Raw genomic sequence first — 17,937 nt, forward strand, 5'->3', positions numbered from 1 at the left:
CTTGAGGTTTCTTAGGAAATAGACCTCACTTGGCAGAAAATAGTATCTTCAAAATGTTTCCGCAATGCAAGACTGCCCTATGGGATTAAAAAGTAGTTATTGCAGAGGAAGAGGGACTCTAATTCCAAGTACAAGATGAGAAGAGGCAGAATGGGGAGTGTCTCGGAGGGACGGGAACAACAGCAAGAACAAACTACTGAGAAGTGTCAGAAGACTACACAGGGGGAATAACAGGCAGGTAGGAAAGCCAGGCTGGTGCGCTTGCTGTATCACTGTGAATGCTTTTGGCTGCAAATCACAGAAAACCCACTCAGCGTATTTTTAATCTTTCTCATGTAATAAGAATTCTGGAGATGGCTCTTGCTGGTGTTAGTTCAAAAGCTCAGTGATGTCAGGGTTCACATTTCTGTGACTCACAGCCTATTCCTCCTGGTCATAAGATGAATGTGGCATGCTGCTGCTGCTGCTGCTAAGTCACTTCAGTCGAGTCCGACTCTGTGTGACCCCATAGACGGAAGCCCACCAGGCTCCCCCATCCCTGGGATTCTCCAGGCAAGAACACTGGAGTGGGTTGCCATTGCATAGCCAGGGCTAACTGGAAGGTGCCAGGTGAAAGGGGTCGGAAATGGAAATAACCAGGCAGCCGACTCTCGACCACCATAACATGAAAACGGTAAGCAAACCGGACTCTTAAAAGGACAGAGCTTCCAAAATGGGTGGGTGCTGAGTCCATCCAAATGGAGCCTAAGCTCCATTTCTAGGGAAACATGGAAATTCCCACACACATTAGCGTAATGGCAGAGGAAAAAAACACCTAATCCAAACGTATGTGTTTCATCGTATTGACCAAGAAACTAACTACACAACTCTCATTCCCCCCAAAAGTTTAGACTTCCTAAATGTAGTGAGAAGAAAACATGAATTTGAAGCGCTATAAAACAAACAAGTTCAAAAAGGTGTATTTACTTACAAAGGAACAGAGCATAATAAAGAACAAAGGAAATAAAATGATAGGTGTACATATTTACATAGCAACTGTAGCAAAACTTATCAAGAAGATTCTTTAAATATTTCTACAATCGAGCATTTCACAGTCAAAATCAGCTTCTAAGAATAATTCTTCATCATCTCAAGTTTTTTAGGGGGTTCACTCTATGATTCAAAGTATGACTCTCTTAGTGAAAAAATTGTAACTTTATATTCTTTGAAAATCTCCAAGTTGCTGGAGGCCAGGTAAACCACATCACTACCAATCTTTAAAAGAGTCAAAGACTCTTAAATAAGCAAGTCATAACTGATTTAAGAAATCTTTTTTAAAAACCCAAATGTGCTATCATCCGCTGTGTAGTACAATACAGACTTAGTTTATATTACTTTCTTAATCCACTAAATTGTTCTTGTTACCTTATAATGAGATCTTACTGTTCTCAAATGAGAAACATTAAATCGTTTACTATTTGGCTCTTAGGAAAATCAAAGTATTTATTCAGCTTTAATAAACTTAACATATGTGGGAAAAAATGAAAAAGATCCATACACATGACTATCATCAGTAGCCCGTTAACTGTTGGATCTTATAAAACCAGACACAGGTCAAGATCCTTCAGACCTTTGTACTAACATTCCCCAGTGTATGGATTACATTTAAATTCATTAACAGGAGATGCGATCCTTTCACATGCAGGGAGAGGCATGTAGGTATACTTCTGCAGTCCTGCCTTCTAGGTGTAGACACAGCCCCTGGTGCTCATGGCTTGGTCTACACCTGCTGGGTTTGTCAGTTCTTTCTTTAGTTCAACATACTTCTGCCTTGAGATACAGTGTCCAAACTGAAATAGAGCAAAAGTTTAATACATTATTCTGATGTAAAAAAACAGAACAGCAACACAAGCATCAAATGACCCTTTGAGGCTTAACTCATTCAATAGTAAGTAGTTATTTGAGAGCGGGCTATGTGTCGGGGCTGAGGTCACGGAAAGTAAGACCTCAGTTCTGCCGGAACTGACAGAGTAGAACAATTCTCTGCTCTGCTCTGCGAGTTGTCATCTGCTTTTTATTCCACCCCTCCTCCTTTGCCACTCCAGTGCCACCCACCGGACTTTAGACTCTGTCCCTCTTTCACTCTCCCCTGGCTCCCAAGGCTTAATCTTCTTTACTTCCTCAGCTAAACTAGGAGATGGGAAACCACCCCCCAAATTAGGATATCTGAAGTAAAGCAAAGAGGCTTCAAATAAGGAGCAATCTTCAGGGTTAAGAGTTGAAACATATTGTGAATTTTTTTAAGTGTCCAGGGAGCATGGTCATCGAAGATAATTATGATCTCACTTGCTTTGTTAAGCACAATTATAAATATTCTTCACATGTGACCAGGAAAACTACTGGGAGTATTCCCATTGAAATATGGTTCAGTTGAATCTACTACATCATTCCTCTCTGGTCCTCTCAAAGTCACAGACGCCCAGTTCATACTGAGCGGTGACAGTGACAGACAGCAATATCAAGTTAGCATGTGTCCAGGATAAACCATTATAAACTTACACACAAGTATTTTTCAAATGTTTTATCTCAAAAAATGTCATAATATGCTAAAAGCTAAAATGAGCATGTAAGTGAAAGTCAGTACAAACAGCCAGAACATTAGCAGCACACAGTATCAACAATTTTATGGCCCAGTCCACAAAATTACTTCAAGAGAATTTGAAGGTTAAAGATACATCATGAACAATATGTATGAGAAAAACTGAAAAGTTAACCTTACATTATAAGTGCACCCTTGAAGTTTCTGGACTAGAAAATGGAGAAGACTCCCAACAATTATCTTCTTTCTCAAAGGAATCTTCTTCTTGGAATGCAAATTTCTGCTTAAGTGCATGGGATATTAGAGACACTGGATCCCAAGGTGAATCTTCTCTTTTCCTTTTATGAATGGGTCTGCCTCCAGGGGACCTTTAAAAAAAATGGAATAACTTAAACCTTTGCGTATTGCATTCCTTATTGAAGAGCTTCCCAGGTGGCACCAGTGGTAAAGAACCCGCCTGCCTGTGCAGGAGACGTAAGAGACACAGGTTCAATCCCTGGGTCAGGAAGATTCCCTGGGGAGGGCATGGCATTCAACCCACTCAGATTGAATTCTAGAGAATCTTGTGGACAGAGGAGGACAGCAGGTCCAAGTCCATGGGGTCACAAAGAGTTGGACACAACTGAAGCAACTGAGCACATAAGCCTTGACAAGCATAGCAAAAATATAAGTGTTATATAGCAGAAATAGAAGCATACTGTATTACAATCTAATTAGTCTTCAAAAGATTGGAATGTTTTGCCTTAGGATAACAAATATAAGGGTGCAATGGATTAGGAATCAGAAAGCTGAGAAATGATATGGGGCTCTACCACAATCCGTTATAACCTGGGATTTATCAAATATCATCTTTGCTTTTTTATTTGCTAATTCTCCAGTGGGTAGAAAAGAAATACTTCATAACCTTTAAAAGGATACGGAGTTCATGAAAAGAAAACCATTAGAATGTCTGTTCACTCATTCAGTCTTAATGCTAATGCTGACTATTTTGCCAGGCTCCATTTTTACACTTTGGGGGTAGAGAGGTAATCCTGCTCCAGTGGAACACTCGAGGCGCAGGAGTTCATCAGTGAACAAGTAAGCAAAACATTTGGGGCAGTAATTAGTGCTGTTAACAAAATAAAAGAGGGAGGGACTTCCCTGGTGGTCCAGTAGCTAAGACTCCCCACTCCCAATGTAGGGGCCCCAGGTTTGAGCCCCAGTCAGGGAACAGATCCCATTGCCACAACTAAGAGTTCGCATGCTGCAACTAAGAGTCAGCGCAGCCAAATAAGTTTTTTTAAAAATAAAAAATAAAATAAATAAAAGAGGGAAATGTGATAGTGGCTAGGATAAAGCACTTTCGATGAGATGATGAGGATAAGTCTCTTAAAGGACTTGCCATTCTTGTTAAGGAAATGACAGGCAGTCAGTTTTACTGTAAACATCCAATGGATGCATCAGAAATGAGGCTGGCATCTGTTACAAAAGAAAAACAGGTACAACTGGAGTCCAGTGAAGACGGGAAGTAGGATGGGATGTCAGAGACACGAGGGCTGAATCCAGCCCACAGCAATGTGTCAAGATTTCGTTCTAAGCACAGTGAAAACCACCAAAGGATTTCCAGCAGGGGAATGGCATGATCTGACTTCAGTTTCTAAAGATCACTCTGGTTATTATTCACATATGGAGAACAGACAAGGAGGCAAGAATGAAAAGAGAGTGACCAGTTAAGAGGTCACTGCCAAAGTCTAAATTATATAAAATGGTGGCTTAAAGTGAAAGGTGGCAGTGGGGACCACTGAGGGTACATAGATTTGAGTGTGGCCTCCCCCCTCAAAAAATGATAACAGGAAAAACACATAGAAGAATAGAAAAGGATTTTCTTTAAAAGTACAATAAAAAAGCAAAGAGAAAGAAATCAGGAAAGGAAAGATATGAAGATAAGACAAATAATTCTGGCATTCAAACTTCTAATAGGAGCTTCAAGAAAAGAGGGAAAAAATAGGAGATGTATCAGAAAAATATTATAAGACATTTCAAAAACAAAGGACAACTGATTGAGTCCATAAGTGATCAGCATGAAAAATTTTAAAAGAACACTCCAGGACTCATCATCATGAATTTTGTGATCATTAGGATCAAAAAGAAGATCACAAATGCTTCAAGAATAAGGGAAACAGGTTTCATACATAGTATCAGGAATTAAAATGACATTAACCTTGCAACAGGAACACTGAGAGCGAGAAACCTATGGAATAATGTCTTCAAAATTCTGAGGAAAAATTATTTTCTGCCAATTATATATCCAGCCAAACTAGCAAGTAAGTGTGAGAATAAAAAACAAAAGTTTCAGATATGCAAGGTCTTAAAATAATTTAGCTTTTATGCATTCCTCAGGAAGCTACAGAAGACGGAACACCCAGGAAATGGGTGATGCAAACCTGGACAAACAGAATGCCCATGATGACAAAGGAAATCCGTAGGATAAGAATGCAGCGGGTTCAGAGCAACAAGTAAGATTAGAGAAGGGCAGAGGGGATTTCCAGGGGTCGGGGTGGGGGGAATTCAAAGAGGCAATAGTTAACTGCAATAAAAAATAAAATTAGTTAACAAATAAAAGGTAACTGTAGGATATGAAATAGCTTTCCTGTGAATGTTTACTATTATAATAAGGATATAAATTCTGAACATGGATTTAAGACTGTGACTTAACCATACTGGGAAGATGTAATAAGAAGTGTATGTGTGCATGTGTGTCAGGAGGCAGAATGTCTAAGAGAACGTATTTCAGATTTTTACCAATTCCAGTAAATGTAACTAAAATAGGAAAAAATAGCAAAAGTACAATGTTGTTTCAAAAATATGAAGATAAGACTCTAGAAGAGTCACAAAAATTTGAAAATGATTCTCTCTAGGAGCAGTGCTTGGGGTGAAAAAGAATCAGAGAGAAGACTTATATATGTTTACTTTGATAAAATAATTTCTTTAAACACCACTGATAAAATTTTGGTTCATTTTGCAAATTACGACAACATACCTTTCAATAGCACGTAGTTTAACCTTATTCATATCCTTCAGAACATCCAACATGTTTGGAACAGCTTCGTTTTTCTGGTTTTTTGAATGATGACTATAATTGGTCTTCCTAGCATCTGGGTGCTGTTTTTTCAGTTCAGTTGTTGAATTATCTGATGCACAAATATTATTAGGTGCTATTTTCATGAGAGGAGAACACGGAGGCTGTACAGCAGAAATCTGAGGAGGCAGTGGTGGAGGAGGACTTGAAAACGAATCTTGTTTGACATTGAGTTGAGTAGCCCCTGATGATGGCTTTTGTCCGAAACCACTCGGCCTGTCATTCAAGTCCGAGAAACCTAGAGAAAATTTAGTCTGCTGAAAAATCATGCAAAACTGTCTCCGACGTAACATGTAACACCAATTAGAATCAAAATAGGAACAATTTCTGTAATGCTATCAAAATAATGACACAGTGGCCAAGAAGGAGAATCAATCCCATCTGCTTAGCAATTTCTGGAAGAGTCAAGCAAATAGTAAATTTCTTTTTAATCCAATTAGGATTCTCTGTGTAGGTGGAGGGGAGAGAATGCATTTCAAAGAGAAAATAAAAACTGTTTCAGTTACAATCTAAATTTCATCCTCAGTTTACAAAAGCTAAAACACAATCAATAGCTTGTGGCTAGAAACACACAAACTGATACATTCACTCTGTGATGACACTGTAGAAACACCCAGACACATATTTTCTAGGCAAGAGCCTAAGATGGGTACCAAATACTTAAATTTTTCACAACAGATTCACTCCTAAAATCATATGTAACATGACTACTTTTAAAAAAGTGTATATATAATCTCATTTTTTATTCTATAGTAACATATACTATATAATATTTCATATAAATTATAAATATATACTACTATATAAATATGGGTTATAAACAAATCATATATGTCTTTATATAGATGTTTCTACATACATACAGATACGGTGTGTGTATGCATATTTTATTTAAAGCAAGTCACATCTCTAAAAATTTTAGAAAGAATCATCTAGAAAACAGTATTCACCTAGATTTGATGGAAGTACAGCAGCAATAACTTCAAACGACAAATATATGAACCTCAAATCTATACTCTTCTCTCAAATTAATGCATCCTCTGCTTACATTTCCAATGCTTTTCCAAAGACTTAGAAAAGCTTATATAGTCATCCATCCATATCCTCAACCATATCCTCTACATCTGCAGATTCAAAAAACTGCTGATTGAAAATATATATATTTTTAATTCCAGAATAGTTTCAAAAAGACAAACTTGATCTGCCACGCACTAACAACCGTTTACATAGCAATTACATTGTATTTACAATGATTTGCATTTTATTAGGTATTATAAGTAATGAGAGATGATTTAAAGTATACAGGAAAATGGAGGATATGACAGGTTATATATAAATATGCCATCTTATATAAGGGACATAAGCATCCTTGGATATTGGTGGCCACAGGGGTCCTAGAACCAAAATGCTGAGGGACAACTATACTTAGAAAATAGGCTTTTAAATATAAAACTATAATCTTTGGCAGCATAGCCAGCTCTTCCTTAAACCAAAGCCATTCCAGTCACAACAAATGCATCTTAATTTATTCTTAATAAACATCAGCAGTAATATATATATATACACACACACACACACAACATCCTTTCATATTCCATGTCATTCAGAAAATACATTAGCAGCAAACATTCTTTTCTTACTTAGAACAGCACTGACTTAAAATACTAGAGGAGCATCATCCAACTAAAACAAAAACCCAACGTTACTTACTAGCTTTTGTACTGTTTCCCAGCTCTTGTCGTCCCACAATTGCGGCAATCTGAGAGCGAAGAAAAGCGAGCTCATCTTCAAGGGCAGCTATCTTTTTAATTGCAGTTTCACTTTCAGGCCAATCATTTTTTCTTGGTTTGTTATGCCTTACAGTAGGTGTCAATGGACCTTCAACCGGTTGCAAAGGATGAAAAGATGCAATTTTCTCCTCTTCTTCATTTTTCCACGTACTACTTCTATGGGTGGAATGAAGGAAAAAACGGATAGAAAGAGAGATGGGGGAGGGAAATTTTTCTAAGAGAAATAATTTCTTTCAGTCAAAGAACAAAAACACCAAAACAAAATCAGAATAACTCTCTTTACTCTATAACTGTCTGTAGACTCACTGAGGACAAACAGTATCTTACACAAGTTTGTATTCTCAATACCCAGAACAGAATGCTGCCTTTAGCAGGTGACCAAAAGTGATCAGTGAATAAAGGGACACATCTTGCTTTCAAACTGTAAACCAAAAATAATCATCCTATAACTGTTCTGCCTATTAATGTCAAACAGTACAAATGGATTTATTTAGAAATAAAGTTAATTTATTTAGAAACTCTACATATTTGGAATATAAGGCATGAAATGATTCCATGTTATACTGGGGTAAGTACTCTAATTTTTTTAAAATTTATAAACCAGCTTTACATAAAATAAATTTAAGCAGAAATTTTGAATAATTGACCTTTATTGTACTTAACAGCCTGTATCTGAATACACTAACACGTTACTATTCCCAAGCAGTAAAACATCCAAATGATGAAATATATTTAACATCATTGCCTGGTACATAGTAAACACTGTATAAATTTTGGTTAAATATATAAAACAAAAGAGATCTAGTATTGGACTTCCCTGGTGGTCCAGTGGTTAAGAATTCGCCTGCCAATGCAGGGAACACGAGTTTGATCCCTGGTCAGGAAGATTCCCCTTGCCAAGGGGCAAATAAGACTGCACCACAACTACACAGCCTGTGCCCTAGAGCCCACAAGAGGCGATTTACCGAGCCCACGCTCTGCAACAAGAGGCTACCACAATTAGAAGCCGCTGCACTACTTGAGCGGAGAAGGCAACGGCAAGCCACTCCAGTACTCTTGCCTAGAAAATCCCATGGATGGAGGAGCCTGGTAGGCTGCAGTCCGTGGGGTCGCTAAGGGTCGGACACGACTGAGCGACTTCACTTTCACTTTTCAGTTTCCACTTTTGCACATTGGAGAAGGAAATGGCAACCCACTCCAGTGTTCTTGCCTGGAGAATCCCAGGGAAGGGGGAGCCTGGTGGGCTTCCGTCTATGGGGTCACACAGAGTCGGACACGACTGAAGTGACTTAGCAGCAGCAGCAGCAGCACTACTTGAGAGTAGGCCCCACTCTCCACAACTAGAGAAAGCCCACATAAAGCAACAAAGGCCTAGAGTAGCCAGAAATAAATAATTAAAAAAAAAAAAAGATCCAGTATTTAGTATACAGGAAAGAGCTTTCTCCTAAAAATGAATGTGATGATCTTCAAATCCTTTTAATATCATTCCTTCATAGGCCTGGGTTAGGTTTAGACGTGCGTTAAGAAAAACAAGCCAAAAATGAGAAAAAACACCAGTCATCCTTACCATGAAGACATTAGTAGGACTCAGCGTACTACAGAACTAGACAAAATAAATGAAAAGGCTCACTTAGTCTGAACACACTTCAACACGGGCAAGAATTCAGATTGTAGCCCACACCCCACTTTTCCAAGATATGTAGAAAAATTACCGAAATCTGAGATAACTGGCTTCTTCATCATTTGCCACACACCAAACATCAGCAAAAGACGGAACTGCAGAGTCACAGTTAGCCAGGTCCACAGAGTTCAAGAGCGGAACCAGCTAAAGGAAAAAGGGAAAAGAAAGTCAGAGCTCTGCGGGCAGTCAGGGGGAGACACATGCCTGTGGAAACCACTTACATAAGTTAAAAATCCACAAGTGTGAAAAAGAAAAGGATATGCAAGAGAAAAACATACACCTGTTAGCAGGAAAAAGGACTCAGGAAAACAGTTCTAAAGTCTAAGTATGTGGCTCTATTCTCTCCCCTAGGAATGTCATCCAACATAAAACACAGACTGAAAGAATGGCAAAGAAAGACTCAGGGGTTTCTTCACATCTGCCAATCTTTGGAATCAATTATTTAAAGTAATAAAGACAAAAACACAGATGAAACGACTTGTTTCCAAGATAAGTTACAGGTTTTTGGTTTGCAGGAAACACTTCTTCTTCTATTCCAGTCTATATTGCTACTTCCCTATAGAAATTTTTATGCATGGTACTTAAATAGTACAGGTTGACTGACTTACCTCAAAATTAGGCCTGGGACAAGGTTCTAAAGGAAGAAGTTTCCCAATGATACGAACAATACTCCGAGCTGATCCATAGTCTTTATTTTCCCAAATGTGTAAGACCTATTTAAACATAAATCATTATTTTAAAAAGTAGTACTCTATTGAGCATGTTTACATTGTTTATGAAAAGAACTAATGTTAAAGACAGAATAGCATTTATTTTTTAAAAAAATATAGAATAGCAGGCTTTAAATTATTTTCTTCAAAGAATCAAACTATTCACATGTATTTTTTAAAAAAGCAGGGGTACAGGGGAGTGCAGCTGAGGGAGGCAGTTAACATAAGCATATTCCAGGAAGATCTTTTGAGAAAGCACCACAAATTCATTTTCTTTTATTTCTGATAATGATCAAATACCATGGGGAACTTTATTAATTTTTAAAAATTGAGAATGTCAGTTTCTCAAGCAATGAAGTAATACAGATTACACTCATGTAATTTCCTTTAAAGAGGTGAATAAATGAATCATGCTGTAAACAATTTAAGAATGCTTTACTTACTGTGGTATTGGCACAAAAACAGATATGTAGATCAATAGAACAGAACAGAGCCCAGAAATAAACCCAACCATGCACGATCAATTAATCTATGATATGGGAGGCAAGAATATACAATGGAGAAAAGACAGTCTCTTTAGCAAGTGGTGTTGGAAAGATGCACAGCTACAAGCAAATCAATGAAATTAGAACACTCCCTTACACCACGCATAACAATAAACTCAAAATGATTTAAAGACCTAAACATATGATACCATAAAACTCTTAGAACAGAACATAGGCAAAATATTCTCAGACATAAATTCTAGCAATATTTTCTCAGATTGGTATCCTAAGGCAAAAGAAATAAAAGCAAAAACAAACAAATGGGATCTAATCAAACTCAGAAGCTTTTGCACCACATGAAAACCATACACAAAACAAAAAGACAAGTTACAGAATGGAGGAAAACATTTGCAACCAATAACTGGTTAATATCCAAAACATACAAACAGCTCATACTACTTTCTAGTAGCTACATTTGAAGAGTAAAAAGAGACAAGTGAAATTAATTTCCTTAATGTATTTAATTCATATGTGCATATTATACCAATGTGAAATCAACATCTTTAAAAACAATGCCATTATTTTATAATACATTCTTTTTATCAGACTAAATCTTCAAAATCCATTGTATATTTTATACCTATAACAGATCTCAACTTAGACATTTCAAGTATTTAAAAGTGACATCCGCACTGATCAGCACAGCCTAGGAACAGATGCACCACTTAATTAACATAATTACCTCTGTGGTTCTGCAGATCACTCACAGGTGCACCCTTGCTAAGACCCACAGGCCTAGAGGCTCCACTACAGTGAGGTAACTCTTGGTTAATGTGAACGTCTTGTTCTGCAATTCCCATTCTGCCAAACTTCTGTCCTTCTCTCTCATTCCTTCATTGCCACTAACCATCTTCACCACTCTTATGATTTTACCTCTCTATTCTACTTCTGCTCTGGCACCCTCCTACTAACTTCACTGATTTTCCTACTAAGTAGGGATTTTCAAGTTTTTTCAATGATATGTTCAGTTCAGTTCCACTCAGTCGCTCAGTCATGTCTGACTCTTTGCGACCCCATGAATCACAGCACGTCAGGCCTGCCTGTCCATCACCAACTCCCGGAGTCCACCCAAACCCATGTCCATTGTGTCGGTGATGCCATCCAACCATCTCATCCTCCGTCGTCCCCTTTTCCTCCTGCCCTCAATCTTTTGCCAGCAGCAGGGTCTATTCAAATAAGTCAGCTCTTCGCATCAGGTGGCCAAACTATTGGAGTTTCAGCTTCAACATCAGTCCTTCCAATGAACACCCAGGACTGATCTCCTTTAGGATGGACTGGTTGGATCTCCTTGCAGTCCAAGGGACTCTCAAGACTCTTCTCCAGCACCACAGTTCAAAAGCATCAATTCTTCAGTGCTCAGCTTTCTTTAGAGTCCAACTCTCACATCCACACATGACCACTGGAAAACCCATAGCCTTGACTAGACGGGCCTTATTGACAAAGTAATGTCTCTGCTTTTTAATATGCTGTCTAGGTTGGTCATAACTTTCCTTCCAAGGAGTAAGCGTCTTTTAATTTCCTGGCTGCAATCACCATCTGCACTCATTTTGGAGCCCAGAAAAATAAAGTCAGCCACTGTTTCCACTGTTTCCCCATCTATTTCCCATGAAGTGATGGGACCAGATGCCATGATCTTTGTTTTCTGAATGTTGAGCTTTAAGCCAACTTTTCCACTCTCCTCTTTCACTTTCATCAAGAGGCTCTTTAGTTCCTCTTCACTTTCTGCCATAGGGTGGTGTCATCTGCATATCTGAGGTTATTGATACTTCTCCCGGCAATCCTGAGTCCAGCTTGTGCTTCCTCCAGCCCAGCATTTCTCATGATGTACTCTGCATATAAGTTAAATAAGCAGGGTGACAATATACAGCCTTGACGTACTCCTTTTCCTACTTGGAACCAGTCTGTTGTTCCATGTCCAGTTCTAAGTGTTGCTTCCTGACCTGCATACGGGTTTCTCAAGAGGCAGGTCAGGTGGTCTGGTATTCCCATCTCTTTCAGAATTTTCCACAGTTTATTGTGATCCCACAGTCAAAGGCTTTGGCATAGTCAATAAAGCAGAAATAGATGTTTTTGTGGAACTCTCTTGCTTTTTCCGTGATCCAGCAGATGTTGGCGATTTGATCTCTGGTTCCTCTGCCTTTTCTAAAACCAGCTTGAACATCTGGAAGTCCACGGTTCACGTATTTCTGAAGCCTGGCTTGGAGAATTTTGAGCATGACTTTACTAGCGGATGAGATGAGTGCAATTGTGCAGCAGTTTGAGCATTCTTTGGCATTGCCTTTCTTTGGGATTGGAATGAAAACTGACCCTTTCCAGTTCTGTGGCCACTGCTGAGTTTTCCAACTTTGCTGACATATTGAGTGCAGCACTTTCACAGCATAATCTTTTAGGATTTGAAATGGCTCAACTGGAATTCCATCACCTCCACTAGCTTTGTTCGTAGTGTTGATATGTTCATTACTACCCCAAAATGGTTCATTCTTTTGATACTGTTCTTATGTTACTAATGGATGAACCAACCCATTCATCTAAGAGTAGATGAACTACTCTTAGCTAGAGAAAAAAAAAAATCACAAAATAACATTTAGAAAGACAACAATTCCATGTGGACTTCAGCTGGGTATTCCGCAACCCCTTCATAACATATTTTGTTCACTATTGTGTCACCCAAAGGAATTGCCCATCTCTGAAATCCCCAAGGCTACCATTTCCATTATCTCCAAGTGGCCTTGCCTCTGCTCTTGAGAAAACCAGTGACTGATTTAACATACCTCACCTTTCATTTCTTTCCATTTAAAATCTCTCCACCATCTCTCACTTTTATTCTACTCTTTTGTTGGTGCTGTTTGAAATTTTATCAGTTTTTTAAATTAAAGTACAGTTGATCCACAATGTTGTGTCAATCTCTGCTGTACAACAAAGTGACTCAGTTACACACAGACATTCCATTATGGCTTATCACAGGATATTGAATATAGTTCCCTGTGCCGCTATACAGTATGATCTTGTTTATCCATCCTATATATAATACTTTACATTTGTTAATCCCAAACTCCCAGTTCTTCCTTCCCTCCCCCTCATTGCTTGGCAACCACAAGTCTGTTCTTCATATCTGTGAGTCTGTTTTGTAGATAGGCTCATTTGTACCATATTTTAGATTCCACTTATAACTGAGATCACATGATATTAGTCTTTCTCTTTCTGACTTACTTCACTTAGTATGATAATCTCTAATTGCATCCATGTTGCTGCAAATGGCATTATTACTTTTATTCTACTTTTGACCATCCATCTTCTTTCCAAGGCCTATTTACTTCTATTACCTGACCAACTACTTTCTCCAGGGCATTGCTCAATCGTTCTCACTTGTATCTTAATTTTTTTCTATGATTAAGGATAAAATGCTTACAAACACGAAGTTACATCTAACACTGAAGACTGCTGATGCCATTTTCCTTCCTGGATCATTCTTCAAACTACTACAGCTCAGCTACCACTCTCCACCTACCGAAATCCCTAAAGCCATCAATAATCTGATAACCAACTATCAGCAACTACTGATAAGCAAATCTTCAACTATCCCTTGGTCTTTGTTATTTTTAACCTCCTCAATTCTGAAATTCAAAATGCTTCATTAGGGACATCCTCTATCATCAAAGTCAAATAACAAAAGTATATAGATAACTCCAAATCTGAATCTCTTTTCTTTCCTGCACCCAGAACCATATATCTAATTATCTGCAAGATATTTGTATTTATACATTTCAACAGATTTAACTTATCTTCCTAGGAGAAAGTAGTTCCTCATACTGAGTTGTCCATTTTTTATTAATGGCTCCGTCATTCTTCAGCTTACTTTTGTTCAAAATCCTTTATTTATCCTTGACTATTCTAATTCACCACACCAAATAGCAACAATTTGCCCATTTTCTGTTTGCCCCTCTATTATTTTTGTGTCTGTCTTATATGTACTCTTATAACTATATGTATATATTTCTCATATTTCACACTATATTTTAAGTCATGACTACAATAAAGACGTGTTGCTACCCTGCATCACCTACAGAACAATGCATATTGTCTTATATCTTAGATGTCATAGCTACTCAGTAAGTAGACAAAATCTGATTTTTTATGATTCTCACACCTAAGTCAACCTCTCTCCTGAATTTGCTGAACTATAAAACTCATCATTCTATAACAAATGTCAAACTTTTTTTTTTCAACACTTTATATTGGAGTATAGTTGATTGACAATGTTGTGTTAGTTTCAGGTTCAAATAAACTACCTTAAATAAAACCACTAGAATTTTTAAAATATTTTATCTATGAGGGTCATGTCTCTCTTTTGCTTGGTTTCAATCTTTCATCAGCTTTTGACCCTTCAAGTAAATAGGTTCCTAATAATCATATCCTTTTTTTAACTCAAATTATCACATCTACACTACTGCAAACTTGCCTTTGTTACACCTTATACAGAAGTAACAATTTTGCCTTGAATGTTGACATATAAATCATTTCCAAAATAAGACCCCAAATACAACAGGTTCATTCAAATCCATTAAAAACCATTTACCTGGTTTACGGCAACACCAAAATATTGCAGCATCTCTCGTAATATACTCAATATGAATGACATTGATGAGGCAAATACAGAAGCAAATTCAAAGAAACATTGTTTCTTGATACCTTAAGGGGAAAAAAATAAGAAAACATTACTCTTGATAACTGCTGCACACACAAAAAAGCCTTCGTTACACATTACACCATCAACTAAACTAATCTCTCTGGCCAGCATTATTTTGAGGTGAGGAGAGAAAAAGAGGAATGGGGGAATGGGGAAGGGCTGGTTAAAAAAACAAAAAACTTCAATTTATCAGTTAAGTTGCGTTAAAAATTCATAGGATTTTTTTTTTAACCTCTTAAGGGACGCAGTGCTAGCGTACTCAGCTGTTCAGTCGTGTCCAACTCTTTGAGATCCCGTGGACTGTAGCCCACCAGGCTCCTCTGTCCATGGAATTTCCCAGGCAAGAATACTGGAGTGCGTTTCCATAGGCTCCTTCAGGGGATCTTCCCAACCCAGGGATCGAACTCACATCTCCTGCATCAGCAGGCGGATTCTTTACCAACGCACCACCTAGTTAATAAATATCAATCAAGGACAGACTGGAAACTTAGCAGGAAGCCTTCAAGTTAGTTGCAATAGCGAAAGCCGAAAGCTTCGCCTCCCTCCGAAAGCTTCGGCTAAGACTAAGCAGGGATGAGCTCAGCCCTTCCTTGAGAGCAGGCAGGCGGCCGACTAAAGACTTTCACCAAACAAAAGGAATGATAACACTTCCTTACTGACGTATCGGAGTACCACCCATCCCTCCTCGCTCATTCTAAAGATAAGGATTATGAAGCCCAGAAAGGCGACGTGACTTAGGCACCCAGCTACTAAATAACAGGCCGAGACTAGCTCCGGCTTACGTCACTCCCTTTGGCCCCAAGCCGCCTCGGGGTCTCTCCCGCTCTGGGAGCACCGTCGCCTGGCTCACCTTCCTCCGAAGCCCAGCCTCCCGGCAACCACGGGAACTTCAAGCTGCAGTCATTAAGGAACCTCGCTGCGGAATCCGCAGAGGACGAGCGTGCTCTCGTCCTGATCCAGGGGCGCTTAGAGGTCCACACGTGCCCGCCTTCGCGCCCCGGCTTGCCTGCCACGGACGGAAACGACACTTCTACTGGCCCAGAAATTGGCCCTGAAGCCCCTCACCCAGTCGGGGTATCCGGGATGAAGACTCGGCCCTCCTCCAGTGCGACACTCAACCTGCGGCTTAGACCTGATCGCTACTTCCGCGTCCCCGGACGAAAATTAAACTCCGCGGGCCTTGACCCAAGTCCGATGTCATTGGACAAACCTTTAGATCGCTGCTTGTGATTGGTTACGGAAGGTTATTTAGACCCACGGAATGTCCTTTTCCTTCAAGAGGGCGGGCCTTCAGCGGGGCAGCCAATGGAAGCTTAGAGCCAACGGGTGGGCGTGGCAAATCACACACACACACACACACTCACAAATGGCGACGCATGCTCAGAACGTGTCTCTAGGTTTCCCCGGCGCTGTCGAATATCTGCGTAGGAAGCCTGGCGTTGTGGAGTCTTACGGCCTTTGGGTCATGCTTACGATCCCGAGTTCGTGCCCCGTACAGATCATCGCAGGGAAAGTGTGTCGTCCTCTACATACAGACCCGAAGTGGGACCCCTCTCCTAAGTACACTTGTCGTGGAGTGTTGCTATTTATTGTTTAGTCGTCGCTATGGCGTGCTGTGATTCATGGGGTCGCGGAGAGTCGGACACGACTGAGCGACTGAACTGAACTGAGGTTCAATCCTGGGTGTTCATTGGAAGGACTGATGCTAAAGCTGAAACTCCAGTACTTTGGCCACCTCATGTGACGAGTTGACTCACTGGAAAAGACTCTGATGCTGGGAAGGATTGGGGGAGGGAGGAGAGGGGGACGACAGAGAATGAGATGGCTGGATGGCATCACCGACTCGATGGACATGAGTGAGTGAACTCCGGGAGTTGGTGATGGACAGGGAGGCCTTTCGTGTTGTGGTTCATGGGGTCGCTAAGAGTTGGACACGACTGAGCGACTGAACTGAACTGAACTGATTAATTGTTTATTGTTCGTCCATTCAGCGAACATCTGTTGTTTCTGGGACCAGTGAATCTACGAAGTTGCTCAGTCATGTCCGACTCTTTGCGATCCCATGGACTGTGCCCTACCAGGCTCCTCCATCGTGGAATTTTCCAGGCAATTCCAGTACTGGTGTGGGTTGCCATTTCCTTCTCCAGGGGATCTTCCCGACCCAAGGATCGAACCCAGGTCTCCCGCATTGAAGGCAGACGCTTTACCGTCTGAGCCACCAGGGAAGCCCTGTTTATGTTTAAGGGGCTAGCAGGTGCTAAACACTGTCATTAAATCAGCAGCATTCATGAAATGCTCCAGGTTTTCTAGGCTATCAAATATGAGCCGGATGCTGACCTGGCCTAGCCGACGATGGTTAAGCGATGAACAAGTCCTGGCAGTTGATATCTCAATTTTCAGTTCTGATCTGAAGTTACTGGGCTTCATAAGAAGCTACAGCTCCTGCTTTTCATATTTCAGCAAGAAATGCACTGGAGCGACATAATAATTTAAGATCAACTTCATCTCCTGCTGACCAACACAATTTTTAAGTGGGAGAATTTTTCAACAAATTTCTGTGTCCACAACATGTATTCATTCAGCTAACACTGGATGTCTACTATGTGCAAGGTATCATTCTGACTACAGATCTTAGCAAGGCAGCTAAGATCCTTACCCTCCTGGAACTTACATTCTAGTAGAGACCTGAGGTTTCTCTGAACACCATATGAATAGCATGTCTCCACTCTCTTCCCATACTTTATTTGTCTTTACAGTACTCAGACCATGCAGTATTTATGCTCCACCTACTGCCAAACTAAACTCCAGGATAGGAACTCTGTCTTGAC

The 17,937-nt window shown here is 39.7% G+C and overlaps 1 protein-coding gene across 3 annotated transcripts; it reads right to left on the minus strand.

Annotated features, from left to right (window-relative positions):
• Positions 1–964: 964 nt before the first annotated feature.
• MTFR2 (mitochondrial fission regulator 2) lies at positions 965–16,252 on the minus strand. 3 transcript variants are annotated; one of them, XM_055433248.2, is made up of 8 exons: positions 15,960–16,252; positions 14,999–15,111; positions 9,776–9,880; positions 9,199–9,311; positions 7,407–7,642; positions 5,598–5,934; positions 2,759–2,946; positions 965–1,829 (listed from the first exon to the last, which is right to left on the minus strand). In XM_055433248.2, the coding sequence occupies exons 2-7, from the start codon at positions 15,059–15,061 to the stop codon at positions 2,760–2,762; spliced, it is 1,041 nt and encodes a 346-aa protein (XP_055289223.2). In that variant the 5' UTR covers positions 15,062–15,111; positions 15,960–16,252; the 3' UTR covers positions 965–1,829; position 2,759. The 3 variants fall into 3 exon arrangements, with proteins under 3 accessions (XP_055289223.2, XP_088697071.1, XP_088697070.1); XM_088840945.1 differs by having other exon boundaries at positions 2,772–2,946; positions 15,960–16,164; XM_088840944.1 differs by lacking the exon at positions 15,960–16,252 and adding an exon at positions 15,342–15,440.
• Positions 16,253–17,937: the final 1,685 nt, after the last annotated feature.

The sequence above is a fragment of the Moschus berezovskii genome, chromosome 10 (genome assembly GCF_049115385.1).
Source record: "Moschus berezovskii isolate FMDL1 chromosome 10, NW_MosBer_1.0, whole genome shotgun sequence".
NCBI lineage: Eukaryota > Metazoa > Chordata > Mammalia > Artiodactyla > Moschidae > Moschus > Moschus berezovskii.

What these genes read in the sequence shown, in the direction of transcription:
- MTFR2 (XM_088840945.1), bottom strand. Translation starts at nt 15,061, where the DNA reads ATGTCATTCATATTGAGTATATTACGAGAGATGCTGCAATATTTTGGT. An exon ending in GGGAAACAGTACAAAAGCTA is followed by an intron (nt 5,935 to 7,406) that starts GTAAGTAACGTT and finishes AATTTTCTCTAG; the next exon opens with GTTTCTCGGACTTGAATGAC. An exon ending in AAACTACGTGCTATTGAAAG is followed by an intron (nt 2,947 to 5,597) that starts GTATGTTGTCGT and finishes TTTTTTTTAAAG; the next exon opens with GTCCCCTGGAGGCAGACCCA.